This window comes from Mytilus edulis, chromosome 2 (genome assembly GCF_963676685.1).
Source record: "Mytilus edulis chromosome 2, xbMytEdul2.2, whole genome shotgun sequence".
In the NCBI taxonomy this organism is placed as follows: domain Eukaryota; kingdom Metazoa; phylum Mollusca; class Bivalvia; order Mytilida; family Mytilidae; genus Mytilus; species Mytilus edulis.
In genome coordinates, this window is record NC_092345.1 from 52,737,888 (window position 1) to 52,763,070 (window position 25,183).

Here is a 25,183-nt window from a genome sequence, read left to right on the forward strand (position 1 = left end):
ACTTTAGTGCTCAATTATTTTTAACATTTTATAACAATGTTATTATATTATTATCATTAAATGTCAAACACATTTATGCAATTTATTACATTATTGCCTACACAGATGGTCGAGCAAAGCATCTGAGATTCATCTAAATGACGACTTATTGAAATGAAGTAATTTCATGCACAACAGTGTAAGTTTCAGTGAAAATCTGTTAATAGGTCATTTCAGTTGCCTAAAGACGGGTTGGGCTTACTTTAGTAGCATCTTTGAAAATTTTAGTTTCATGATATAAATGTTTATTTCTTGTAAAAAGTAAATGATACAACATGGAGGTATAGTAAGGATTATTGGGCCATCTGACCTAATATGTAAAGTAAAATAACAAAAATACCAAACTTCGAGGAAATTCTAAACGGAAAGTCATTAAGCAAATGGCAAAATCAAAATCTCAAACGCTCAATCGAATGGGTAACAACTGTCATATTCTTGAATAGGTAAAAGCATTTTCCTATGTAGAAAATGTTGGATTAAACGTGGTTTTATAGCTTAACCTCTCTCTTGTATGAAAGTTACATACAATTTCTCAAGTCAATGGTTTCATGAGGATTTTACCATTTACCTTGAACATTTTGTAACAAATTACTAAAAAAAAAAACACATTAAAAAACAAGGAGAATTAGATAATTAGAAAATGTTCTACATGGCAGGATAAATCAGTCGAAATATAAGGTTCTGCAAACCTTCGTATTTTTAACACGTTCAAATATCGTGTGTACGGTTGAAATCCCCACCCCTAACCATAAAGATTATGATTTTTTCGGAAAATAAAAGATTTTCTATCCCAGAAATAGATTACTATAGCTGTGTTTGGAAAATACTTTCGGAATTGTAATCAATGTTCTTCAACTTCGTACTTTATTTTTTACTTTTTATCTGAGTCTGGCGTTCTTAGTTTTAATCCTGGTATATATGATGAGTTGATATTCAACCACTGAGTAGATGCCACTGCTGAAGGAGGTTTCCTCTCCGAAAGCACCACCAGCAGTGTAGTCAACGCTTTTATGTTGACGTAAATCATCATTGATATTATCAAAATTAAAAAATTAAATGTTTACAAAACTTTTAATTTTTTCGAATTACTCAAGATTTTCTACCCCATAGATTAGATTACGTTATTTGTGTTCGGCAAATGTTTACAATTTGATTTCAGTGTCACGAGTAAGCCTTTTGTAGACGACATGTGTATCAGGTGTACACAATTTTTATCCTGGTATCTATGATAAAAAAAAAGTTTTTCAGACAAATCAATTAAATGTTGAATCTTGAATTATCTTAATAACGTGTATAGTATTCTTCTTATTTGTCCTTGTACATGTATAACTGATTTGCAGATTGTACCATGCTTAGTTATATCCATTTGACGTGGCTCGGTACTCAAACATCCCGTCATTGTGTTATTCTGCAATTATCAATTATGTATTCTTTTCTTTCATTTTTGATCATTGACTTTGTCTATAGAGTTTATTTGTCATTTTCATTTTCTTTGTTGAAGTAATTATTATTTTTATAGTGATTAATAAGGTTATATTACAATGATTGATTTACACAAACTTTTGACTATTTTACAAGTTTTATCTTTGTTTTGTTCACATATTCTTGTCAATATAATGAAATCATATGTGACTGCCATACAAGTGAGTGTTTAAAGTAGCTATAAAACCAGGTTTAATTCACTAATTTTCTGTATAAGGAAATGCCCTTACAAAGTGAGGAATTCGACAGTCGTTTCCATTCGTCTGATGTGTTTGTGTTGAAAGACTTTCCGTTTTTAATTCTCTTAGATGGTGTTGTTTTTATAAATTATTTTACTTATACATATGAAGAGTCCTCGGTGGTCACCCACCTTGTGCCATATGAGAATGCTCAAAAATGGTGGAAACCTCTACACTTTATGAAATTGTGTTTCTTTTTTGTCACATCAAGATGAATGGGGTGTTCTATACGGTTAGTCACTACCACTTGCAATTTGTAACGGAAAATCAGGCTTTGTGTATGGATTTACTTTGAGTTTTGGTCTTTTTTTGTATGTAAAAGTATAGATGATTAATCACCCAGCTCATTTATTAGATTTTAGTTTAAAGCAACTAATGATTTACGATGTTTTGTTTTACAATTAAATATTTAATTACTTACACAATTCTATATCAATAGTCTTGCAATTGTTATAAAATACATCGAATACCATACTTAAAAATCTGATGTTTAACTATATACAATTTTTAGAAATTTACCTGTTACGTCACCTTTGTGGCGTGGATCCAGTCGTATGACAGACAATGCGTGGTTCTTTTGCGATTTGTTATGTTCTGTCCTCGGTTGTTTTACGTGTTAGTTTTTATTATGTGGTTAGTAAGCACTTCGATGTCTACATGAATATCTATTACATGGTCATTTTTATAAATTTACTGTTTGCAAAAGTATGAATTATTGTAAATACTAAGGACTGTCTTACCCCAGGCATAGATAGCCTTAGCCGTATTTGGCACAACTTTTTGGAATTGCAGATCATCAATGCTCTTCAACTTTGTACTTGTTTGGCTTTCTAACTATTTTGATCTGAGCGTTACTGGTGAGATTTATGTAGACGAAACGCACGTCTGTCGTATTAAATTATAAGCCTGTAACCTTTGATAACTATTAACATGTCGAAATATACTTATGTATTGTTTATGTGTGTATTTCTCTGGCCTGAATGTTCTTACATGTATTTGTACCGTAGTCCTGTCAGGTTGTGTTGTCAGTTTAGTGGTTTATTTAACATTGTCATTGGCTAACCACAAAACCAAGTTCAACCCACCATTTTTTTCTTAAAATGTCCTGTACTTAGTCAGTAAAAGGACAGTTGTTATCTTATAGTTCGTGTCTGTGTGTGTTGCATTATCGTTTGGATTTTTTGTTGCACATCAGTGTTTCTGTTGTTTCGTTGTTTTCCTCTCATAGTTGATGTGTTTCCCTTGGTTTTAGTTTGTAACCCGGATTTATTTTCTCTGAATCGATTTATGACTTTCGAACAGTGGTTTACTTCTGTTCCTTTTATTTGTTCTGCATTTTTCTACATACATTTTAAAAAGGAACTTGGCACTGATTTGAGAATTTGCGAAATGATTATAACGAATCTTCTTTACAGATGCAGGATAATATCAACAAACTATAAACTGTTCAAAATCTCTCAGTTTGCCATCAGTAGATTTGGCTTGTCTTTTCAAGTCTGTTTCTAATTGCAAAGCTCATCAAACGTTCAAGTCTTGATTTATCCTAGGATTCTTAATTTTGGGGTTCCAGTTTTCAAATGAAGGTAAATCAAGAAGAAAAGCACGTCGTACGTATCAAATTTATTTAGACGACCATGGTGTAGGCCTCGATAATTGTTTGATGACTATTCGTAGAATAAAGTTTAAATAGACCCAAATTGGCAACAATGATAATTTGTGTAACATCTTCATATAGATCGACAGAGTTTTAAAAAATACTTAAGACAAATAAAACTGTAAACATATACCAATATAACCAAAATGAAATAAGATATAAACCAGAACCCTTTCCCCAGGTATGCCACGATGTGACATTGAGATAAGAACAGCAAATGTTGCAAAATCAAAAGCTTAATAATGTTTACAAAACTTTGATTTTTTTCGAAAAACTAAGGATTTTCTTATACCAGGCATAGATAACCTTAGCCGTATTTGGTACAACGTTTTTGAATTTTGGATCCTCAATGCTCTTCAACTTTGTACTTGTTTGACTTTATAAATATTTTGATATGAGCGTCACTGATGAGTCTTATGTAGACGAAACGCGCGTTTGGCGTACTTAATTATAATCCTGGTACCTTCGATAACTATTAACACCACTGGGTCGATGCCACTGCTGGTTGACGTTTCGTCCACGAGGGTATCACCAGCGCAGTAGTCAACCTTTTGGTGTTGACATGAATATCAATAATGTGGTCATTTTTATAAATTCCCTGTTTACAAAACTTTGAATTATTCGAAAAACTAAGGATTTTCTTATACCAGGCATAGATAACCTTAGCCGTATTAAGCACAACGTTTTGGAATTTTGGATCCTCGATGCTCCTCAACTTTGTACTTGTTAGACTTTATAAATATTTTGATATGAGCGTCACTGATGAGTCTTATGTAGACGAAACGCGCGTTTGGCGTACTTAATTATAATCCTGGTACCTTCGATAACTATTTACACCACTGGGTCGATGCCACTGCTGGTGGACGTTTCGTCCCCGAGGGTATCACCAGCGCAGTAGTCAACCTTTCGGTGTTGACATGAATATCAATAATGTGGTCATTTTAATAAATTTCCTGTTTACAAAACTTTGAATTATTCGAAAAACTAAGGATTTTCTTATCCCAGGCATAGATAACCTTAGCCGTATTTGGCAGAACGTTTTGGAATTCTAGATCCTCAATGCTCTTCAACTTTGTACTTGTTTGGCTTTATAAAAATTTTGATATGAGTCTTATGTAGACGAGACGCGCATTTGGCGTACTTTAGTATAATCCTGGTACCTTTGATGACTACTTAAACACATCAAACGAATGGATAACAACTGTCATGCTCCTGACTTGGTACAGGCATTTTCTAATAGATAAAATGATGGATTAAACCTGGTTTTATAGCTATCTTAAACTCTCACTTGTATGACAGTCGCATGAAATTTCATTATATTTGCAACGATGGGTGAACAAAACAAACATAATAAATGTCATTGAACGTGTCAATTTTTAGATGTCGGATACAATCTTAACAACAAGACCACAACTTGATTGGACAAGATGTGCTTTGACGGAAAGGTATCAGATGTAGACAAAACTACAGAAAACCTTAACTGTTTTAAACACATGAAAAAATAGTTATGCAAGTTGTTTTTAATTACTCATAGGTAAGATGGTAAATTATTGAAGTTCATCACAACATTTATAGTTATCATGATCTATGTATTGACTGGGGTTCTTAAAAGAGGGACGAAAGATACCAAAGGGACAGTCAAACTCATAAATCTAAAACAAACTGACAACGCCATGGCTAAAAATGAAAAAGACAAACAAACAGCACACACGACACAACATAGAAAACTAAAGAACAAACAACACGAACCCCACCAAAAAATTAGGGGTGATCTCAGGTGCTCCGGAAGGGTAAGCAGATCCTGCTCCACATGCGGCACCCGTCGTGTTGCTTATGTGATAACAAATCCGGTAAATAGTCTAATTCGGTAGGTCACATTCATGAAAGGGAAGGGGATTGTAGTTACGACGTAAGGAACATATCCGATATCATTTGTGAAACGGTTATTCCATAACGGTCAACCAACTCGTGATGGTGTCCGTAAAATTTACGAAGGGATTATTTCAACTTCACCATTTGGAACTTTTGGTTTAATAGCTTCCTTGTGAGCAGCAACCCTCTATCAAGTAAATCATGATAGGAAATGCAAGCACGGGAATATCGTATCAATTGGGAGATATATACCCCGTATGCATGTGCTGCTGGAATGTTGCTACTTAGAAATGGAAAGTTCACAATTGGAAAGCTGAAATCATCTCTTTTGTCGTAAAGTTTTGTTTTCAACCGACCCTCATTGTCAATTTCTAGATGTAAGTCAAGATATGAGGCCGACTTAACTGTCTCTGTAGTATCCTTTATCTCTAGCTCGATTGGATAGATGCGTTTCACATAGTCACCAAATTTTGAATTATTTAGTGAAAGAACATCATCTATATAGCGAAAAGTAGAGTTAAAGGATATTGCTAACTTCTTATCTTTCTTCCTAAGAAGTTCCTGCATGAAGTCAGCCTCATAATAATAAAGAAACAAGTCGGCAAGTAAAGGGGCACAGTTTGTACCCATTGGAATGCCGACAGTCTGTTGAAAAACACGTCCTCCGAACGTAACAAATATTTTGTCAATCAAGAAATCAAGCATCTTGATACTATCAGTTTCAGAGAATTTTTTGTTCGAATCAGAGTGATCCTTTACAAAGTAGGATTTATCTCTCCCTAAGACAAGATACTTGTATCTACGTTGGCCATTCTTTTTTACGAAGCAAAGCAATACCAACTCTTTCAATTTGTCTTTTAAAAGTTGCAAATTAAAAAAGATAACAACTTTCTCATAGTTTCCTAAACCAGGACTCAACTTAATTACTTTAAAGTTTACAATTAAAAGCGGTACTGATTTGTTGTAAAATACCGTTCACATTTATGGACAAAGTGTGAACATATGTTATTTGATATTAAACAGAATTTAATCAAAGGTGAATTGTCACTTTACAGCAAAAATTGAATAATTTTAAAATGATTTGAAAGTCAAAGTACGTTTAAAGCAATTGTAAATTTAACATTACCGGATGGGATATGTTTTTGTAACTATTATAGGATATTAATTCTGACCTTTTGAATCCAAGCGGCGGAAAAAATATATTATGTTTTGCACTTTATTAATTGATACTTGGTACATATCTCCAGTCAAGTTGTCAGTACTTAGGTACTGGTATGACATCACGGATATTGTTTTAATGAAATTTCCTCCCATGCAATTTGCAAAAAGCACAGGTATTAAAATCAGAGAATGTATCTCCTTCGTGTATAGCTCTGATTCCTTGTACGCCTTTATCTTAACTTTTGGTCTTTTTGTTTGTTTTATCAACTCTTCCACATTTGAAAAAAATGTTTTTGATTTTAAAATGTTTGGGACTGTAACATCACTTGAGGTATAATATGAGTGAAAATGATCATATGATGCATTAGAATTGGTACCTGTTGCTGTTATTTCACCTGAGCTAGAAGAATGCAAGGCTATATATATTAAAGTCTTCAAAAAGTATATAGTATATTGCAAGAACAAAATATTGTATATCCGCTAATCGGTATAATTTCTATTTACAGTGAACTGTTTCAATTGAGTTTGGAATGCATGTATTATATCCGAATACTGGACTTCTGGTCTTTTGAAAGCAGTTTGCAAAATCGAGGGTCTCTCATTAATTTCAATAATTTAAGAGCTGGTATACAGATAAATTGTCTTAGAAAGCTTCTTGCAACTATTATTGATACTAGACTGATTTTTGTCAATTGACTCTAATCGTTACTTTTCTAGTAGTGTAGCAAATTAACTCCTATTCATAACTAGAAACCAGCTTTAATTCCTCAGAGTATGTTCAACACAGATAATATGTTTTTGCATTCTCGTTTATATGATGCTTTCGGAATGGTTAAATGCAGTTTGAAGTTGTGTGAAAAATGTGAATTTAAGGGGAAATATGTTAAAATCGTGTAGAATATATATAATTGAATGCAATATTGTCCTCAGTATAATGATTTGACTTGTTTTTGAAAGTAAGATGGACTAAATATATAAAGTATTAAAGAGAAGCGTAAGAGTGAAGTACGTATGGTAAATCATAAATATTTATCTAGTCACTCAAGCAGAGTGTAAGATGGTTTACAAAAAAGCCTATACATATTTGAGTCATATTGCAAATTTCAATGGAACCAAACCAAAATTATGATTTTCAAAAAGGATAATAAGACAAAATTTTTATTTTGGATTTAAAATTTTTTTACACTACGGACTAGGGGGTGTATAGGACAAGCAGTAAAGATTTTGTAATTTGTATATATTACCTTATCAAAAATAGGTATTTACCTCTTAATGTATATCCAGAAAATAATATTTAACTACACGATACCAATATTTTTATTGTTTATGAAGTTTATGAATTTAAAAACCTAAAAATTATTGAACAAATCAATTTTAATTTCTGTGAAGGAGCACTTTAAGTAAAGTACACTATGCTAAATCTCATTAAAAGAGAGGCGAAAGATACCCAATGGACATTCAAGCTCATAAGTCGAAAATAAACTGACAACAACATCGCTATAAAAAAAGGACAAATAGACAAAACAATAGTACACAAAACACAACATAGAACATAGAACAGTAATATCATTGAGGAAATATTAAACCTGAAATCTATATCAACTTTACCTTATCTTACCCGGTCTCCTTTTACATTTACAATCAACAATTTCAACGTTATAGTGGTTTTTTACTGGAAACAAAACAAAACGTTAGCATTCTCATTTCATATCAATTTTATTTTTTAACGGCCCGTTCCTCCATGCGGATATGGACATGGCTCGTTTTCATTGTCTTTCATTACCGCCTTTTCCCAGCATGGTCCATCTAATACAACCTTGCATTCTGGATGTAGGTCCCCCAAAGTTATACCCATTCTGAAAATAATAAAAACCAGAGACAATGCATTATTTTTAATGTGTATGATCTACAATCTACCATCTTCACGTTTCTATCATGTTCCCCAACATATTCATTTGTTTATTGCCTTCATAAATACCGCCAAGAAAGGTCCGATTAAAAAGATGTGTATATACATACATTTCTTGTGTAAAATAAAAATAACAAGAAATCTCGGTTGGGACAAATTTGCCTTAGGAATTTGAAACTACTTTTCCCTGAATATTCATTTGAATGCTCATAAAACATCAAATGATATGCTATAACATTGACTTTTAAGCATTTGCAATAAATATGAACTGAGTTTATAAAATTTGGTGTTTAGAATATAAAAAATGTATATAAGAATCAACATTTATACAAATTTATTTAAAAAGTAAGAATATTTCCGGAAATTGAACTATAACATATACGTACTGACAACAATTCAGGAAGCCGTTGTTACAATCACAACTGATACAATCCTCATATGATGTATAACGTGTACCATCTTCTACATGGTCTTCATTTGGTGCAACACAGTCTGAATGTGTATGAAATAGTACATTATTTGCAAATGAAGCTTTTATTAGCACTGCTTGCATTTTTGTTAAATAAAAATATATTTTAAAGATATAACCCAAATTTCAACTTGGAGACTTTCAGCATAAGTTTTATTAAGTTTGCCAAACACATATATCATTTGTAGTTAGTATCTTTTATTAATGGGATTCAAATTTCGCATATACCTGGGGAAAAACTTTTTTATACAGTGACGTGTGAACTCGTTCTACTCGTCGTATTTCCGTTTTGAGGTTATTTTTGTCCTAGCAAAAACATTTTCTTTTCGACTTATGAATTATAAATTTCTCATTGGTATACCCCCCCCCCTTTTCCCCTCCACCCTTGTTTCCTTTATTTATACTCTACACAAGTATGACATTAATTGTATATCTTGCAATTGTGTACTACCCCGCAACTTATTTATTGATTGGCAAGCCAAACTAATTATTGAATTTCATATTTCAATATACATATGAAAAATTATCAATTGAAAGGGTGTTTATGGATCGTGAATATCGAATAGTACGTTTTCCTGTGGTTTTACATTTGGACTAGTTTACTTAAATGACAAACTAATTAATCAATGGAAACAACACATTTTCAGATTTTTGGTAGCGTAACAAATAGGATTTAATTCGTAGTTGAATGTTTATTTTCTATACAAGATTAAAGTGTTCATTCAAAAAAAAAATGGGCATGCTCAGAAAAGGCTGTAATGAAAGACAAAGTGAGCCATGTCCGTATCCTTATGGTGTAAAGCGTCTTTAAAGTTCATAAATAAAATTGATATGAATGAGAATGCTCACGTTATGTGCATTTTTTATTATTTTAATGTTCGTTACAATTGTTTTTCCTTCAAATACCTCTTCCGTGATGCTCTATACCACACTATTCGAAAATCAAACGTAATACAGAGTTTCAGCTAAAAGATGATTCAATAAGTCCAAGAACCTACTGTCATCTAATCTAACCAAAACGTAAAGTAAAACCCGGTTAAGAACCATGTATATGTTTTGCTATAAAGTTGTCACAAAACATAATACAACGATGCAATTAAAAAACAAACCGTGAAAAAAATCATACAAGACAAAAGTTTATACAAGTTGTCAAATAATGGATAATAAGCTTACCTTTTAAACCTGGACCAGCATATGACATCCTAAAACAATAACCGTCTGCTATGGTAACAAGACTCAGCATTAAAAATACCGCGTTCAAAATAACGTTAGAAAACATCTTGAATGCTATCAACTCAAGCCAGGTTTTATTGTCGTATCCTTTTATAACTCTTTTGAAATATAAGTGCTCAATTATTTTTAACATACATTTTCAATGTTATTATAATATTATCATTAAATGTCAAACACATTTATGCAATTTATTACATTTATTTTTTTGTTTTAGAACAGTAAGTAATTTAGAATGGAGTCTTTAGTAAGGATCATGGGACCATATGACCTAATAAATGATCATAGGTCAATGGTGTCATGTGACCTTTACCATTTACCCTGAACATTTTGTTTCAAATGACACACAAAACGTAAACAATATGTAGAATCGAATAAATATAAAATGTTCTACGTGGCAAGAGAAATCAGAGAATATAAGTCCTCCCAAACCTCCGTCAAAAATCTTGTTACAATTGAAACCCCAACCCCCGAACCATATTAACTATCTATTTTTCGAATTACTTAGGTTTTTACCCAGAACTTTAGGTTAGCAATGCTCTTCAACTTCATACTTTATTTGGCCTTTTTGTTTTTTATTGGCGTCACTGGTCAGGCTTTTGCCAACGAAACGCACGTCTGGAGTTCTAAATCTTAATCCTGGTATATATGTTCACGGCTACTGGGTTAACGCCACTTCTGGTGGAGGTTTCCTTCGCAAAGTTATCCCCACCCTAGTAGTCAACACTTCAGTGCTGACATAATTTATCATTGAAATGGTCAAAATTATAAATAAAGCAAATGTTTACAAAACTTTGAATTTTTCGAATTACTCAGCAATTAACCAGGGATAGATTACAAAAGCTGTATTTGACATTTTTTTTAATTTGAATCGAGAGTCACGAATGAGTCTTTTGTAGACGAAACATGCGTCTGGCGTATAAAATTTAAAAATATCTGGTATATATGATGAGTTTATATTTTCATGTTCTTCATATCCAAATTAATCATGTTGAACATTTTGTAATCACCGCACATTTGCCATACAAGAAAGCTCGAAAAAAAAATTGAGACATTTACACTTAACCATATAAATGTATATATATTGTTTCAAGATGAATGAAATGATATATATATGGTTACTTCCCCAAGGGGCATCACTACCACCTGACATTTGAAAAGAATAACGATATGTTTGAGATCTCCATCTATGTGTACTCCAATTTCTCAAGCACACGTATTGCTAGTGTAGTGATTATGGGTGTAAGTAAACCCATCAACTTAATCCCCATTTGAACTCTGAGGCAGATCTCAAAGTATTTATATCGTTGACAGTACCACGGCAATGTCTTGTGAAAGATTTTGGATGAACACATTTTGCAAAATTGACACCATACTTGATCAATAAAAAAGGTCAATCGTTGTGTGTAATACAAGCTACAGATGTTGGGTGTTAATGTACAAGCAGGTCTGATTTTGTACTATCATTTTGACGAAATGTCTAGTAAAATGGAACTGAAATAACTGAGTACAGGTTCTAGTTAGTGAATGTTCCAAGTCGGGAAAATAACAGTCAATCGTTCATTGTCTCCATGACGATCATTGAGAGGGAAGCTCTTTGAAGGAGACGGGCTTTGTATTTAGATTTAATATATTTCGTAATGTACTTTCAGGTTTAGTCTTTTTTTGTTCCGAATTCTTGTGCATAATTCCAAAAAAGTACTTTGGACTGATCTGAGAATGTTTCTCCGCTAGATGTATAGTACACATCTTTTATACAAATGAGACATACTTTCAATTTTGGATTTACATTTTTTCACACTACTGACTAGGGAGATATATAGGACAAGCAGAAAAGATTTTGTAATTTGTATATATAAACTTACTAGAAATAGGTATATACCTTTTAGTATATTCAGATAATGATATTTAACTACATGATAGAACGATTTTTTTTTTAATTTAAAAGGTTTATGAATTTGAAAACCTTATAATTTCTGTGAAGGAGCACTTTAGAAATTAATATAAATTAAGGAATGCATCTCCCTCATACAAAGCTTTGATTCCTTTCATGGATTTGGCTATACTTTTAGGACCTTTTGAATTATAGCTCTTCATCTTTTATATAAGCTTTGAATTTCAAATATTTTGACTACGAGTATCACTGAAGAGACATGTATTGTCGAAATGCGCATCTGGTGCAGGAAAATTGGTACCGTTAATGTTATTAAGTAAAGAATACATGCTAAAAGACAGGCGAAATATATCAAATGTAAATGAAAATAATCTGACAGCGCCATGATTAATAAAGAAAGACAAACAGTTTTCCCGTTCGAATGGTTTTACACTAGTATTTTTGGGGCCCTTTATACTTGTTGTTCGGTGTGAGCCAAGGCTCCGTGTTGAAGGCCGTACATTGACGTATAATGGTTTTCTTTTATACATTGTTATTTGGATGGAGAGTTGTCTCATTGGCACTCATACCACATCTTCCTATATCTATACACAAAACAAGAGTGCACACGCTGAAATGTCTCGCCTTCTATACTAATCATTGATATTATGTTGATAGTCTTAAGTATAAAGCTAAGCTTTATTACAACTGTCACATAAACTTTACATTAACCAAGATAACTAAACAAAGACCAATGAACCTTGAAAAAGAGGTCCAGGTCAGATGAACCATGCCAGGCAGACAGGTACAGCTAACAATGCTTCTATACAACATATATAGTTGACACATTACTTATAGTTTAAGAAAAATAGACCAAAACACAAAAACTTAACACTGTGCAATGAACCGTGAAATGAGGTCACGGCTAAATAAAACCTGCTCGACTGACATAAAGATCATAAAATATTTCCATACACCAAATATAGTTGACCTATGGCATATAACATTAGATAAAAAGACCAAAACTCAAAAACTTAACTTTGACCACTGAACCATGAAAATGAGGTCAAGGTCACATGACATCTGCCCGCTAGACATGTACACTTAACAATCATTCCATACAACAAATATAGTAGACCTATTGCATATGGTATGAGAAAAACAGACCAAAACACAAAAATTTAACTATAACCACTGAACCATGAAAATGAGGTCAAGGTCAGATAACACCTGCCAGTTGGACATGTACACCTTACAGTCCTTCCATACACCGAATATACTAGCCCTATTGCTTATAGTATCTGAGATATGGACTTGACCACCAAAACTTAACCTTGTTCACTGATCCATGAAATGAGGTTGAGGTCAAGTGAAAACTGTCTGACGGGCATGAGGACCTTGCAAGGTACGCACACATCAAATATAGTTATCCTATTACTTATAATAAGAGAGAATTCAACATTACAAAAAATTTGAACTTTTTTTTCAAGTGGTCACTGAACCATGAAAATGAGGTCAAGGACATTGGACATGTGACTGACGGAAACTTCGTAACATGAAGCATCTATATACAAAGTATGAAGCATCCAGGTCTTCCACCTTCTAAAATATAAAGCTTTTAAGAAGTGAGCTAACGCCGCCGCCGTAGCCGCCGCCGTTGCCGCCGCCGCCGCCGGATCACTATCCCTATGTCGAGCTTTCTGCAACAAAAGTTGCAGGCTCGACAACAATAGTACACAAAACCCAATATAGATAAATAAAGACTGAGCAACATGAAACCCACCAAAAACTTGCTCCACATGCTACACCCGTCGTTTGTGTCTAGTCTGTATCTAAATGTATGTCAACAGGTTATCTGTGAGTCTGTCTATTATAGATTTACCCAGCCAATAACAATCTAAATGTATGTCAACAGGTTATCTGTCTATTTTAGATTTACCCAGCCAATAAAAATCTAAATGTATGTCAACAGGTTATCTGTCTATTATCGATTTACCCAGCCAATAACAATCTAAATGTATGTCAACAGGTTATCTGTCTACTATAGATTTACCCAGCCAATAACAATCTAAATGCATGTCAACAGGTTATCTGTCTATTATAGATTTACCCAGCCAATAACAATCTAAATGCATGTCAAAAGGTTATTTGTCTACTATAGATTTACCCAGCCAATAACAATCTAAAAATATGTCAACAGGTTATCTGTCTACTATAGATTTACCCAGCCAATAACAATCTAAATGCATGTCAACAGGTTATCTGTCTACTATAGATTTACCTTGCCTAAAACAATCTAAATGTATGTCAACAGGTTATCTGTCTACTATAGATTTACCCAGCCAATAACAATCTAAATGTATATCAACAGGTTATCTGTCTACTATACATTTACCCAGCCAATAACAATCTAAATGTATGTCAACAGGTTATCTGTCTACTATAGATTTACCCAGCCAATAACAATCTAAATGTATGTCAACAGGTTTTCTGTCTACTATAGATTTACCCAGCCAATAACAATCTAAATGTATGTCAACAGGTTATCTGTCTACTATAGATTTACCCAGTAAATAACACAAACAAAATTGCAAAGAATGTAACAATGGCAATATCTCCTAGTATAGATCTTATTATGTTAATCATTTTTGTTGTTCAAAATTTCATTCTATCTCCAATAGTTTTTGTCCGTAACGTGTAACTAGAGGCTCTTAAGACCTTTTTTTCTTCCCTGCATTTTCAGCAATAGCCACTTTTTGGTAAAAATCCTCAAGAAAGGGCAATGACTCTATTAAGAGTTAAAAGAATATTTCAATAGAGTTGACATATTTATAACTATCGTTCAGCTGATTATTTTTTTGATTGCTATTTTTAAGGTACTTTTTGGTTACATAGCTCTTCAACTGTTACAGATCTTATACATCACCTGCTTTCAAATATTCAGCTTTGAGCGTCCTGATGAAGGTAACCTCAGAAAAGCACTACCGACACATGAAATTTATAACATGTTGTTTCTATTTTACTACTAAATTCAGACAAATTAAATATCTTGGATAAATGGCACAGCCATACATTCAGACATGTGACAAGAAAACTGACCATTACAAAATAAAAACAAATAATTAAGGCTTTTTATATATTTATATATATTTTTCATAATGAAGCTGCAATTCCAAATTTGAAACATTAAATACAATAATGCTAAATTGAAAAATACAAAAATGATTTGTTTCATACAGAATTAATATACAGAAAAATTCTAAGTGACATGATTGTATGAAAATTGCAATTAGCATTGATTTAATCTACAATTGAGATAATGATTAAGATGTAATATCTGAAATCATACAAAAAACGACAAAAAAAATATTTTTCCCTTCTATATGCATAAATTGTAAACAATTTTTAAAATAAAATGTTTATTGAAAAAATGTAAGTTTTCATTCATAACAAAAATAACATGTTTAATACATTTATTAACACCCATTATAGAAAATGTTCTTTACACCAATAACAGGAAAAAAACATTTGAATTAAACATCACAACATAAAATTTATATAAAATAAAATTTAGTTAAAATATATTTAATAAAAATATTTAATAAAATAAAAAATAAATTTACTCACAACACAAATGAGGGTATATAACATGTAAAAAAAGAATCAATTCAAGCTATGTCCTGCTTAATAAATTGAATAGTAAAATTATAAATAACTTCAAAAAGAACTGTTATTTTTACTTTCTTCTGTTTGAGCAAGTAAACACTCTTAAACGTTCAATTCACATTTGAATGAAAAAGGAAGACATAAAAAATAAGATTTTTAGATGATTTGAACGAAGAAATCGGTTATCTGACATTAAAAAAACATCACAGAACAACCTTAAGAGGAAATACACCCAAAACAGTGACTTTACAACACATAGTACCTTCTAAACATCAATATGGAATTTTTCAAGTTTGAGGTATTTTTATGTCATTTTACAAGCTAATGAGTTTTAACAACTCTCAACATGAAATAAACTCAAAATATTTAATAAATTACAAATTATGCAGTATTTCTTTTTAAATGTTTTATAGGTGAAATCTGATTACTAGTGTATTACTTAATTTTCTATCACATGGTAGTAACATCTACATCTTATTTAAATGATGTTAAGAGAAATGACAGCTGCAATTTTCCTTTATTTAAGAGATTCCAACCTCTTTATTGTTCTTGATTAAGTAAATCATGAAATATAACTGATACTAAAATCTTTAAAAAGAACACAAACTGATATACCAAAGACCTATTAATTTTCTTTCAATTTTTTTTTACTGATTAAATCAAGGATATCATCAAAATTAGGTGTATCAAACAGTTAACTTTACTGGTTGACAAATAAAAGTACAATGTATTAAATATCTATTAAAATAGAGGATGTCATTGACTTTCCTACAAAAAAAGTTAAATTATGAAATTTTATTTATTGTTTATTTACTTTAATAATATTTTTAATAGCAACTTCTGTATTTTACTAAAAGCCTTGAATATTTTCAATGAAATCTTTATTTTTTCGTCTGTCTAGCTGATACAAATCATATGCAAAAAGCATAAAAGAGTTTTGCTAAAAAAAATGTAATATAATTCTAAAGAACAATTTAACAAGATATGGATATGGCAGTATTCAAAAAGATAATAGCTAAGGTGATAAGCAAATAAAATGGGTATTAAAATTAAAATCAGAATTACATCTTAAATGATACCAGTCCACTTTTGAATTGGACGTAATTTTGATTAAAACTTTACTGGTATCTACACACAGACTTTACACATACATGTACCAAGCATTAAAAGTTTATCAATAATTTCTGTTTTTTCAACATCATGCATGATTATCACACATGAATATAGTTTTATCTTTCCTAGATTGTCAGATATTCATAGCACCATAAATGTACATACAACAACAAAATAATTCTATGAAGAGAGTTTTGCTGTAGTTGTTATAAGTTCCACTACAATGATTCATATCAAAATCATCAAATTCCATACCAATTTTCTTGCAATGCATTACTAAATGATTGGATGGAATACCTATGGAAAAATGGTAAAACAGATCCTTATAAATATATTTGTATATTTCTTGTCCTCTCTTCAATAAATTGAAAAAGAAAACACGAAATGTGTCAAAGAGACAACAAAATATTTACTTTCAAGAAAAAAGGTTTAAAAATATTATAAAATAAATCAACATAACTCCATATAAGGTCACATTTACAATTTATGTTTAAAAAAAATAAAAAAATGTATATATCATGTACAAAAAAAACCTATGTGTTTTTTCTCAAGAATTATCATACTGTATATATATGCATATGTTTATGTGTAAATGCCAGACCCATTAAAAATCTAAAATAGCTTTTAATAATATTGCTGCAATTTTCCATATCCCTTTACAAAGCCCTCCATTCCGAATAATTAGTTGTATCTTCTCTGGTAATGTTAGATACAATAGAGTTAGGCTTTTTGTTTCTGTTTATTAGTAGTACAGCACTAGAAAGATAGCCGCCAGTCTTGCTGATCTCCCAAAATCCAACCTTGTGTTTGGCATAAGTAATTTTTTCATCCAGTATCTATAAAAAAAAATTATATAATTAGTACATGTGCACATAATATATAATGTCTGTAATGATTACTATAAACCAACTCATTTTTCCAATAAAATATTTCATGTAACTCCCTTTCTCGGATTTCAAGGGTATTTATTTCCATAATTTTCTAATTTTCTTAATTTCTATATTCAAGGGAAGAAAAGAAGGTCCAAATTTTTCATATGCCTGATGATTTAAGTAAGCCTTACATTTATACTAGACAAAGATTCAAAATCAAGATTACTCATGAAAATAAGTTGGTTTATAGAATTGATGATATCACATGAATATGAAATCTGCTACCTGCCAAAATGTGATTTTTCAATACTTGCTTATTACTGGACAAAGCTCAAAATAGCTCTAATCGAGATCTCTAAAGTATAATTGGTAAATAATGAATATATGTATAAATTGCAAGTTTGATACAGCTTCTTAATTTAATAATTTTTCTTAAAAAGCTTATTAAATTAGTTGTTACAATGGTTAAATAACATTTCTTCCAAATATATAATTGTGTCTTTGTAAGAAAGTTAACATCTTAAATTTTAGCAACCATCTTTAATTTGATAAAAAATGTTATCAAGTATAAATATCAAAATCATAGTCAAATGTTACTTGAAAAAAACCAGTACATGCAAACAACAAATAAATTATAAAGTTAATGAAATAAAAAAAAAGTGTATTCCATGCTGTTAGATTTTACCTTTAAATCACAACATACCACAATTCTTCCATCACCACTTAATAAACAAAAAAAGGGGGAATAAATGTCATCAAATTTCAAGGTCATTCTTAACTGGGCATGATAATATATTGTAGGTTGTGCAATTGTCTAAATACTCAGACCCATGTACTTCTGATATGCAAGAGTATGTAATGTACATTCTAAAAATTGAATGTTTGATGTACAAGATAAGTCAAAAATAAATGACAATATTTTTCAAGCTATTAATAAATATCAATATATGAATACAATCAACAACAAAAAATTAAAAAAAAACCTAAAAAAAATAAGTTATAAAAATTAACAAGCAAATAAACAATCAAATTGTCAAATAAAGAACAATGCTGTTTAAAGCCGACTGAAATTCCATCCATCTCAAAATAACATGCATAATGAACACCGAAATTTGTCATACTACCTTTCAAGGTAAGGTGGAAATAATTTTTCGATAAAGGGTATTGCCAAGTACCAACAAGACACTGCGGATGAGATTTCCACCTGATTTTGTAAGTTCCTGACATGTAACTTCGTGATGCAGACCATTGTGGTCTAAATTATCTTGTATAGCCTGTATGGAAAAATGCTAAAGCTATTAACATGATGTCCTTTGCTATTCAAAGCCATGTCATATACATATTAGGGACGACATCAAAAGATCAATGTAAGATAAAAAAACTTAATTCAAATAGTTTGGGGGTGGGGGGTTGAACTGATGCAAGATTTGGTTATCCGACATTGATTTTTACATATATCCATATGGGTCAATCAATTTTTCCCAAATTAAGTTAAGAGGGGGGGGGTCAGTGAAAAAACTATGTGAATTAAGTTTTTTATCCTTCATTGAACTTTTGATGTCGTCCCTAATTAAGCATGTACATGAATACATCTTTTTGTGAAAATGATCAAAGCATTTATGTATTTATTTGTTTTTGCCGCATAAACCATTTAGAGTTATCTCCCATTAAAACAATATTATGGAATTTTCATGTAGATTTTATAGATTTTAACCTTACAAGATTAGAAAGTAATATTTTAGGATTACAGTAAAATTCATATTCCAACTTTTATCATATAAACTTGTTAGTACTGCAATTCTATATATAAATTTACATGTTTCTTTTATGGCCTTAAGTGTTTACACTATGTAAACTATTACATGACTAGTAAATTAGTAAAAATTAATAAAATCAACATTTTGTAAGATTTAAATGGATGATAACATCAATTCTGTCAGATAATAGGAAGTACAGTTTAACAATATTTATATTTCAAATATTACATAACTTTACCAAATAATATCATTTCAGATTAAAATCTAAACTTGTTAACACTATAAAAATGATAGGTGATCAAGAGTTGAACATGATTTTTAAATGATTTCTCCCTGAGGAAGGACATGCTATTACACCTGTCCAAACAGAGGCTCAAGGTTACAAAAGGTTAGAAATAAGCACAAGCCAGCCCTAATAAGCCAGATAGTAGTATCTTATGAATGTTTATATCAAATTTTTTAGCAGTTGAGTAGAACCCACCAGAATAATTTTTTTATAGTTATTATATATGTGCAAATTAATATTTATATTAGTTGAGATGTTAACAAAACAGTGTATACATATATACAATATATGTGTGTAACCTTTAACAACAAAATCAAATGTGGTGAAAGTGTGTGATACAAATACATTAAGTTGACTAACATTTCATCAAACTTTTGAACAAAATCATTTTACCACTAACTATCTCTCAAATTTTAAAATTGACATGATTTTTGCCTGTTTATTTTATATTAAAAATCAAACAAATGTAGTTTTTATCTTAATTTTTTGCATTATCTGTGTTGACAATTACCATTAAAACAACAGCTGAAGTGTTCAGGCCTAATAAAAAAGTATGTGTGGTTCCAGTTACATCTGAAAACAAGAGGCTCTCAAGAGCCTGAATCGCTCACCTTAATTCTTTTGGTTAAATCTCTCATCAATGATTATTTTGGCTTTTCAATTTATTTAAATGTTTTTTGGATCGTCCTATTTTCTTCAAAAGCCAAAAAAAATAATCATTTTCTCCTATGTTCTATTTTAGCCATAGGAGCTATGTTTCTTGACATACAAGGAAATAAAATATAAAATTTATACTAGATACTCTGAAACTCATTTAGCCTAAGTTTGGCTGAAATTGATACAGCAGTTTCAAAGGAGAAGATTTTTTAAAGTAAGTCAACATGATGAACAAATTGTGAAAAAAGTCTTTAAAGGGCAATAACTCCTTAAGGGGTCAATTGACAATTTTGGTCAAATTGACTTAATTGAAGATCTTACTTTGCTGAACATTATTGCTGTTTACAGTTTATTTCTATCTATAATTATATTCAAGATAATAAACAAAAACAGCAAAATTTCCTTAAAATTATCAATTCAGGGGCAGTAACCCAACAACAGGTTGTCTGATTCATCTGAAAATTTCAGGGCAGATAGATCTTGACCTGATAAACAATATTACCCGACGTCAGATTTGCTCTAAATGCTTTGGTTTTTGAGTTATAAGCCAAAAACTGCATTTGACCCCTATGTTCTATTTTTAGCAATGGCGACCATGTTTGTTGATAGATCATAACTTCGGATACAATTTACAAACTAGATACCCTAAGGAACATTCAGTTAAAGTTTGGAAGTATTTGGCCAAGTAGTTTCAGAGGAGAAGATTTTTGTAAAAGATTACTAAGATTTACGAAAAATGGTTAAAAATTGACTATAAAGGGTAATAACTCCTAAAGGGGTCAACTGACCATTTCCGTCATGTTGACTTATTTGTAAATCTTACTTTGCTGAACATTATTGCTGTTTACAGTTTATCTCTATCTATAATAATATTCAAGATAATAACCAAAAACAGCAAAATTTCTTTAAAATTACCAATTCAGGGGCAGTAACCCAACAACAGGTTGTCTGATTCATCTGAAAATTTCAGGGCAGATAGATCTGATCTTGACCTGATAAACAATATTATCCCATGTCAGATTTGCTCTAAATGCTTTGGTTTTTGAGTTATAAGCCAAAAACTGCATTTGACCCCTATGTTCTATTTTTAGCAATGGCGACCATGTTTGTTGATAGATCAAAACTTCGGATACAATTTATAAATAAGATACCCTAAGGAACATTCAGTTAAAGTTTGAAAGTATTTGGCCCAGTAGTTTCAGAGGAGAAGATTCTTGAAATAGTTTACGACAACAGACGACGACGGACGACGACGGATGCCAAGTGATGGCATAAGCTCACTTGTCCCTTCGGGACAGGTGAGCTAAAAAGTTAGGGTAGGTAGGTAGGGATTTTTTTTTATTTTATGTTTTTTTTTTACATTGAGTCTATGGGAGCAACATGCTGACTTTAACAGTGCTTAATGAAAAATGACAATAAAATCTTTAGGGTAGGCTATTTTTAAGCCAAAAAAGTAGGGACTGTAGGGTTACTGGAACCACACATATATTTTTATTTGGCCTCATAATTAAATATTCATGCCTTAAAAACTGCAATTAAAGTGTGTGTATGTTGAATTTACTTTTGTAAAAACATTCTTAACATTTTTTCATGTAGGTTTTACAGATAATATATAATACATACACTATAACTTTTTTCACCGATTTCATCTCTGCTTCTGTGTATAAGTCTACCATTTACATACAGCATATTAGCTGCATCATCACTGTCCAGTCTCAATATACGATACTTGTACTGTGCAAGACTCTTCATTTGCTGAAATAAAATGTGATCAGGTTTCTCCATCAACATCATATCATTTTAATTTAATCTTATTTATATATTGAATAATACACATCTATAAGGTCTAAATCTACTTCTCGTACGTTTATACTAATTGGTCTCCCAAATTCGTAATTTACAACCTTTGTGTAAAATGTTAAATGCATGTACATATACAAACCAGGGGCTGGTCAACTTTTCTATCTGCTAATCATGTTAACTATGATTTCAAATTCTATCCCTGTGATTTTTTGCAGAATTACTCAAATATTTTTACAATTTGATGTTTTTTTTACATATATATATATGTCTAAATATAGTTGACTCCAATTAATTGCATACCGCCTAGTAGTAAATATCTCAAGTTCAAGAAAAAATCAAAAATATACCTTAAATGTTAAAAGAGCTTCTTCACTACTTCCAACAGCAATTATATCCCATCCTGCCATGCTGAGCATAGATTTCAGTCTTCTAGATCCTGGTACATTTATGGGTGTCACATTGTATTCTGGGAAGGCATCAACTACAGCCTGAGCACCTTTTTCATTGGTCCTTCTACCAGTTCCAATACCAACAAATATCTCTTTTCCTGTAATTTAACCTTTTTTATTTACTTTGGGACTCAAAGCAGAAAGCAGACATTTTTTTTTGACACATTTTATATGCTTGCATAAATTGGAACAAAAAAATTTGATATATTCAAAACACATCAATAAACGGAAATCCAATATATTGCTCAATCATGTTAATGAAACATCTATAATTATTTCTGATATACAAATGTACATGTACAGGTGTACCTTTTCTTGATTAAATGTTGTCAGTAACCCATACCTGTAAATAATACATCTCCTCCTTCCACAATCGCATCAGGATCTCTAATCTCTACAATGGTCATTTTCATCTGACTCTGTAAATATCGTCTGATTTCACTAACCTGCAAGTATATTGTATACATGTAAATGTAGTTAGTAAAATTGGGGTGTATTGCAAGGTGTAACCGTTCATGTAAATTCATTGGCTTAGTGGTTACTTGATGCAGTAGGGTAAAACTGTTTAAGTGTTTAGAATTGATGTACAACTCATTATCTTTATTTTGAAGATAACTAAAACACTATTAAAAATAATTAAACACAAAACCTTTAAAAAGGGTGCAAACGTAAAAGAGTGGGAACAGAAATTGGAGAGAAAGTGATCTTTGGCGAACAGACCCGTATTCAGTCAATAGAGCAAATTTCAAAGCCCTTAATACCTACTTTACAAGCCTCTGTGGACTAATCAATTGTTGTCAACAAGTGCTCTCTTTCCTGATGAGTTCAAGCTAGAATTGGTACCTTTGACGAAACATACAGATGGTCATACAGATTGTCACGCCCTGTTAATATGACTTTTAATTGGTTTTATACTAGGCTTTGGCTTACCTCTCCTTGTCTAGTTTTACTTCCAGGTCTTGTTATAAGGGCCGTATTACCAATAGCTACAACACAGTCGTCAACAAACGGACATTCTGGGTATTCTTCTGTCCCATCAAGCTCAATTGTTCTCACATCACATTTTTTTAGAGTCTCCACAAGATCTTTGTGCTCTTTACGCGCTTTTTCCATGTCAACCTCTGCCTCGGGATCAAATTTTCTTGCACTATTCTGAAAACTGTCAGGAATTCTTACCAAAATGGCAAAATTGTATTCAAACGCGTTACATTCATATCTGTTAGACATTCTTGCTACTTTCACAGACACTGGTTCAGTGCTTGATTTTGTTGTTTCCACTCGGAAGTGATTGAACTTCCGGTTGTGACGTCATGTTTGTAAACTTTGAAGTTGCCGGCGGCAGGTGCTTGTCAATAAAAATTAGGACAGTTGTTATTTCAGTAAATTAAACATTGTTAATTAAAATTAGATAAACGGGCAAATTGGATTAAGTGTTTCATTTCATGTTTGTTTGTTTGTTTTTTTTTTTATTTTAGTCCCTTTTCACGGAAGCTTATAAATTAAAGATTAAAATATTACATATGAGACTACTATTCCACATCTGTTTAATCAGAGACAATTATAATACACATATGAATACATTGTGTATTATATATGTCTCTTGTTTAATATAATAGTCTCAGATGGAACCAATCTCATTGAGATTGAACCAAGGATTTGTATAGTTGCTATACAAATGATCGATATCCTTGATAAAACTGAGAAATAAATCATTCATTGTCTTGGAGGTGTATGGAATGATTGTAAAGTGTACATTTCAGCTGGCAGGTGTCATCTGACCTTTACCGCATTTTCATGGTTCAGTGGTCAAATTTAATTTTTTGAGTTTTGGTCTTTTTTTCTAATACTATAATACTATATATATATATATATATATATATATTCAATAGGTCAACACTATATTTGGTGTATGGAAATATTTTATTATCTTTATGTCAGTCGCGCAGGTTTTATTTTACGACTCTTACCTTGACCTCATTTTCACGGTTCATTTTTCAGTGTTAAGTTTTTGTGTTTTTGGTCTGTTTTTCTTATACTGTATGCCAATAGGTCTACTTTATTTAGTGTTCGGAATGATTGTATGGTGTACATGTCTAACTGGCAGGTATCATCTGACCTCGTGACCTCATTTTCATGGTTCAGTGGGTCAAAGTTAAGTTTTTGAGTTTTGGTCTTTCTTTCTAATACTATATGCAATAGGTCAACCATATTTGGTGTATGGAAATATTTTATGATCTATGTCAGTCGCGTTGGTTTTATTTTACCTTGACCTCATTTTCATGGTTCATTGTTCATTGTTCAGTGTTAAGTTTTTGTGTTTTGGTCTGTTTTTCTTATAAACTATAAGCAATAAGTCAACTATATTTGTTGTCTGGAAGAATTGTTAGCTGTACTTGCCTGCCTGGTATGGTTCATCTGACCTTGACATCATTCTCATGGTTCATTGGTCACTGTTTTGTTTTCTTGGTTATATTGTATTATATGTCTATGGTTAATGTTAAGTTAATGTGACATTGAAATAAAGCTTTATATTTAGGACGATCAACATAATATCAATGATTAGTAAAGAAGGCGAGACATTTCAGCGTGTGATCTCCGTTGTTATTTTACATTCGATATGAATTCATGTATAGAAATGAAAGAAAATATAAA

General features: G+C 31.4%; 1 protein-coding gene and 1 long non-coding RNA gene across 3 annotated transcripts; both read right to left on the reverse strand.

Moving 5' to 3' along the window:
* Positions 1-8,144: 8,144 nt before the first annotated feature.
* On the reverse strand, positions 8,145-10,141 carry LOC139510599 (uncharacterized). The gene is made up of 3 exons (XR_011661927.1): positions 9,999-10,141; positions 8,743-8,848; positions 8,145-8,303 (listed from the first exon to the last, which is right to left on the reverse strand). It is a non-coding gene; the product is annotated as an uncharacterized lncRNA (long non-coding RNA).
* A 4,909-nt stretch (positions 10,142-15,050) lies between these two features.
* LOC139510236 (N(G),N(G)-dimethylarginine dimethylaminohydrolase 1-like) lies at positions 15,051-23,832 on the reverse strand. Of its 2 annotated transcripts, XM_071296720.1 has the most exons (6): positions 23,462-23,832; positions 22,875-22,977; positions 22,430-22,629; positions 21,903-22,034; positions 18,704-18,853; positions 15,051-17,543 (listed from the first exon to the last, which is right to left on the reverse strand). In XM_071296720.1, the coding sequence occupies exons 1-5, from the start codon at positions 23,756-23,758 to the stop codon at positions 18,707-18,709; spliced, it is 879 nt and encodes a 292-aa protein (XP_071152821.1). In that variant the 5' UTR covers positions 23,759-23,832; the 3' UTR covers positions 15,051-17,543; positions 18,704-18,706. The 2 variants fall into 2 exon arrangements, with proteins under 2 accessions (XP_071152821.1, XP_071152820.1); XM_071296719.1 differs by lacking the exon at positions 18,704-18,853 and having other exon boundaries at positions 23,462-23,830.
* Between the last annotated feature and the right edge of the window lie 1,351 nt (positions 23,833-25,183).

Coding starts and splice junctions, on each gene's coding strand:
- LOC139510236 (XM_071296719.1), bottom strand. CDS start 23,758: ATGTCTAACAGATATGAATGTAACGCGTTTGAATACAATTTTGCCATT. Junction 22,978..23,461: donor GTAAAACTAGACAAGGAGAG/GTAAGCCAAAGC, acceptor ATATACTTGCAG/GTTAGTGAAATCAGACGATA. Junction 17,544..21,902: donor TCGGTGAAAAAAGTTATAGT/GTATGTATTATA, acceptor TTTTTTTTATAG/ATACTGGATGAAAAAATTAC.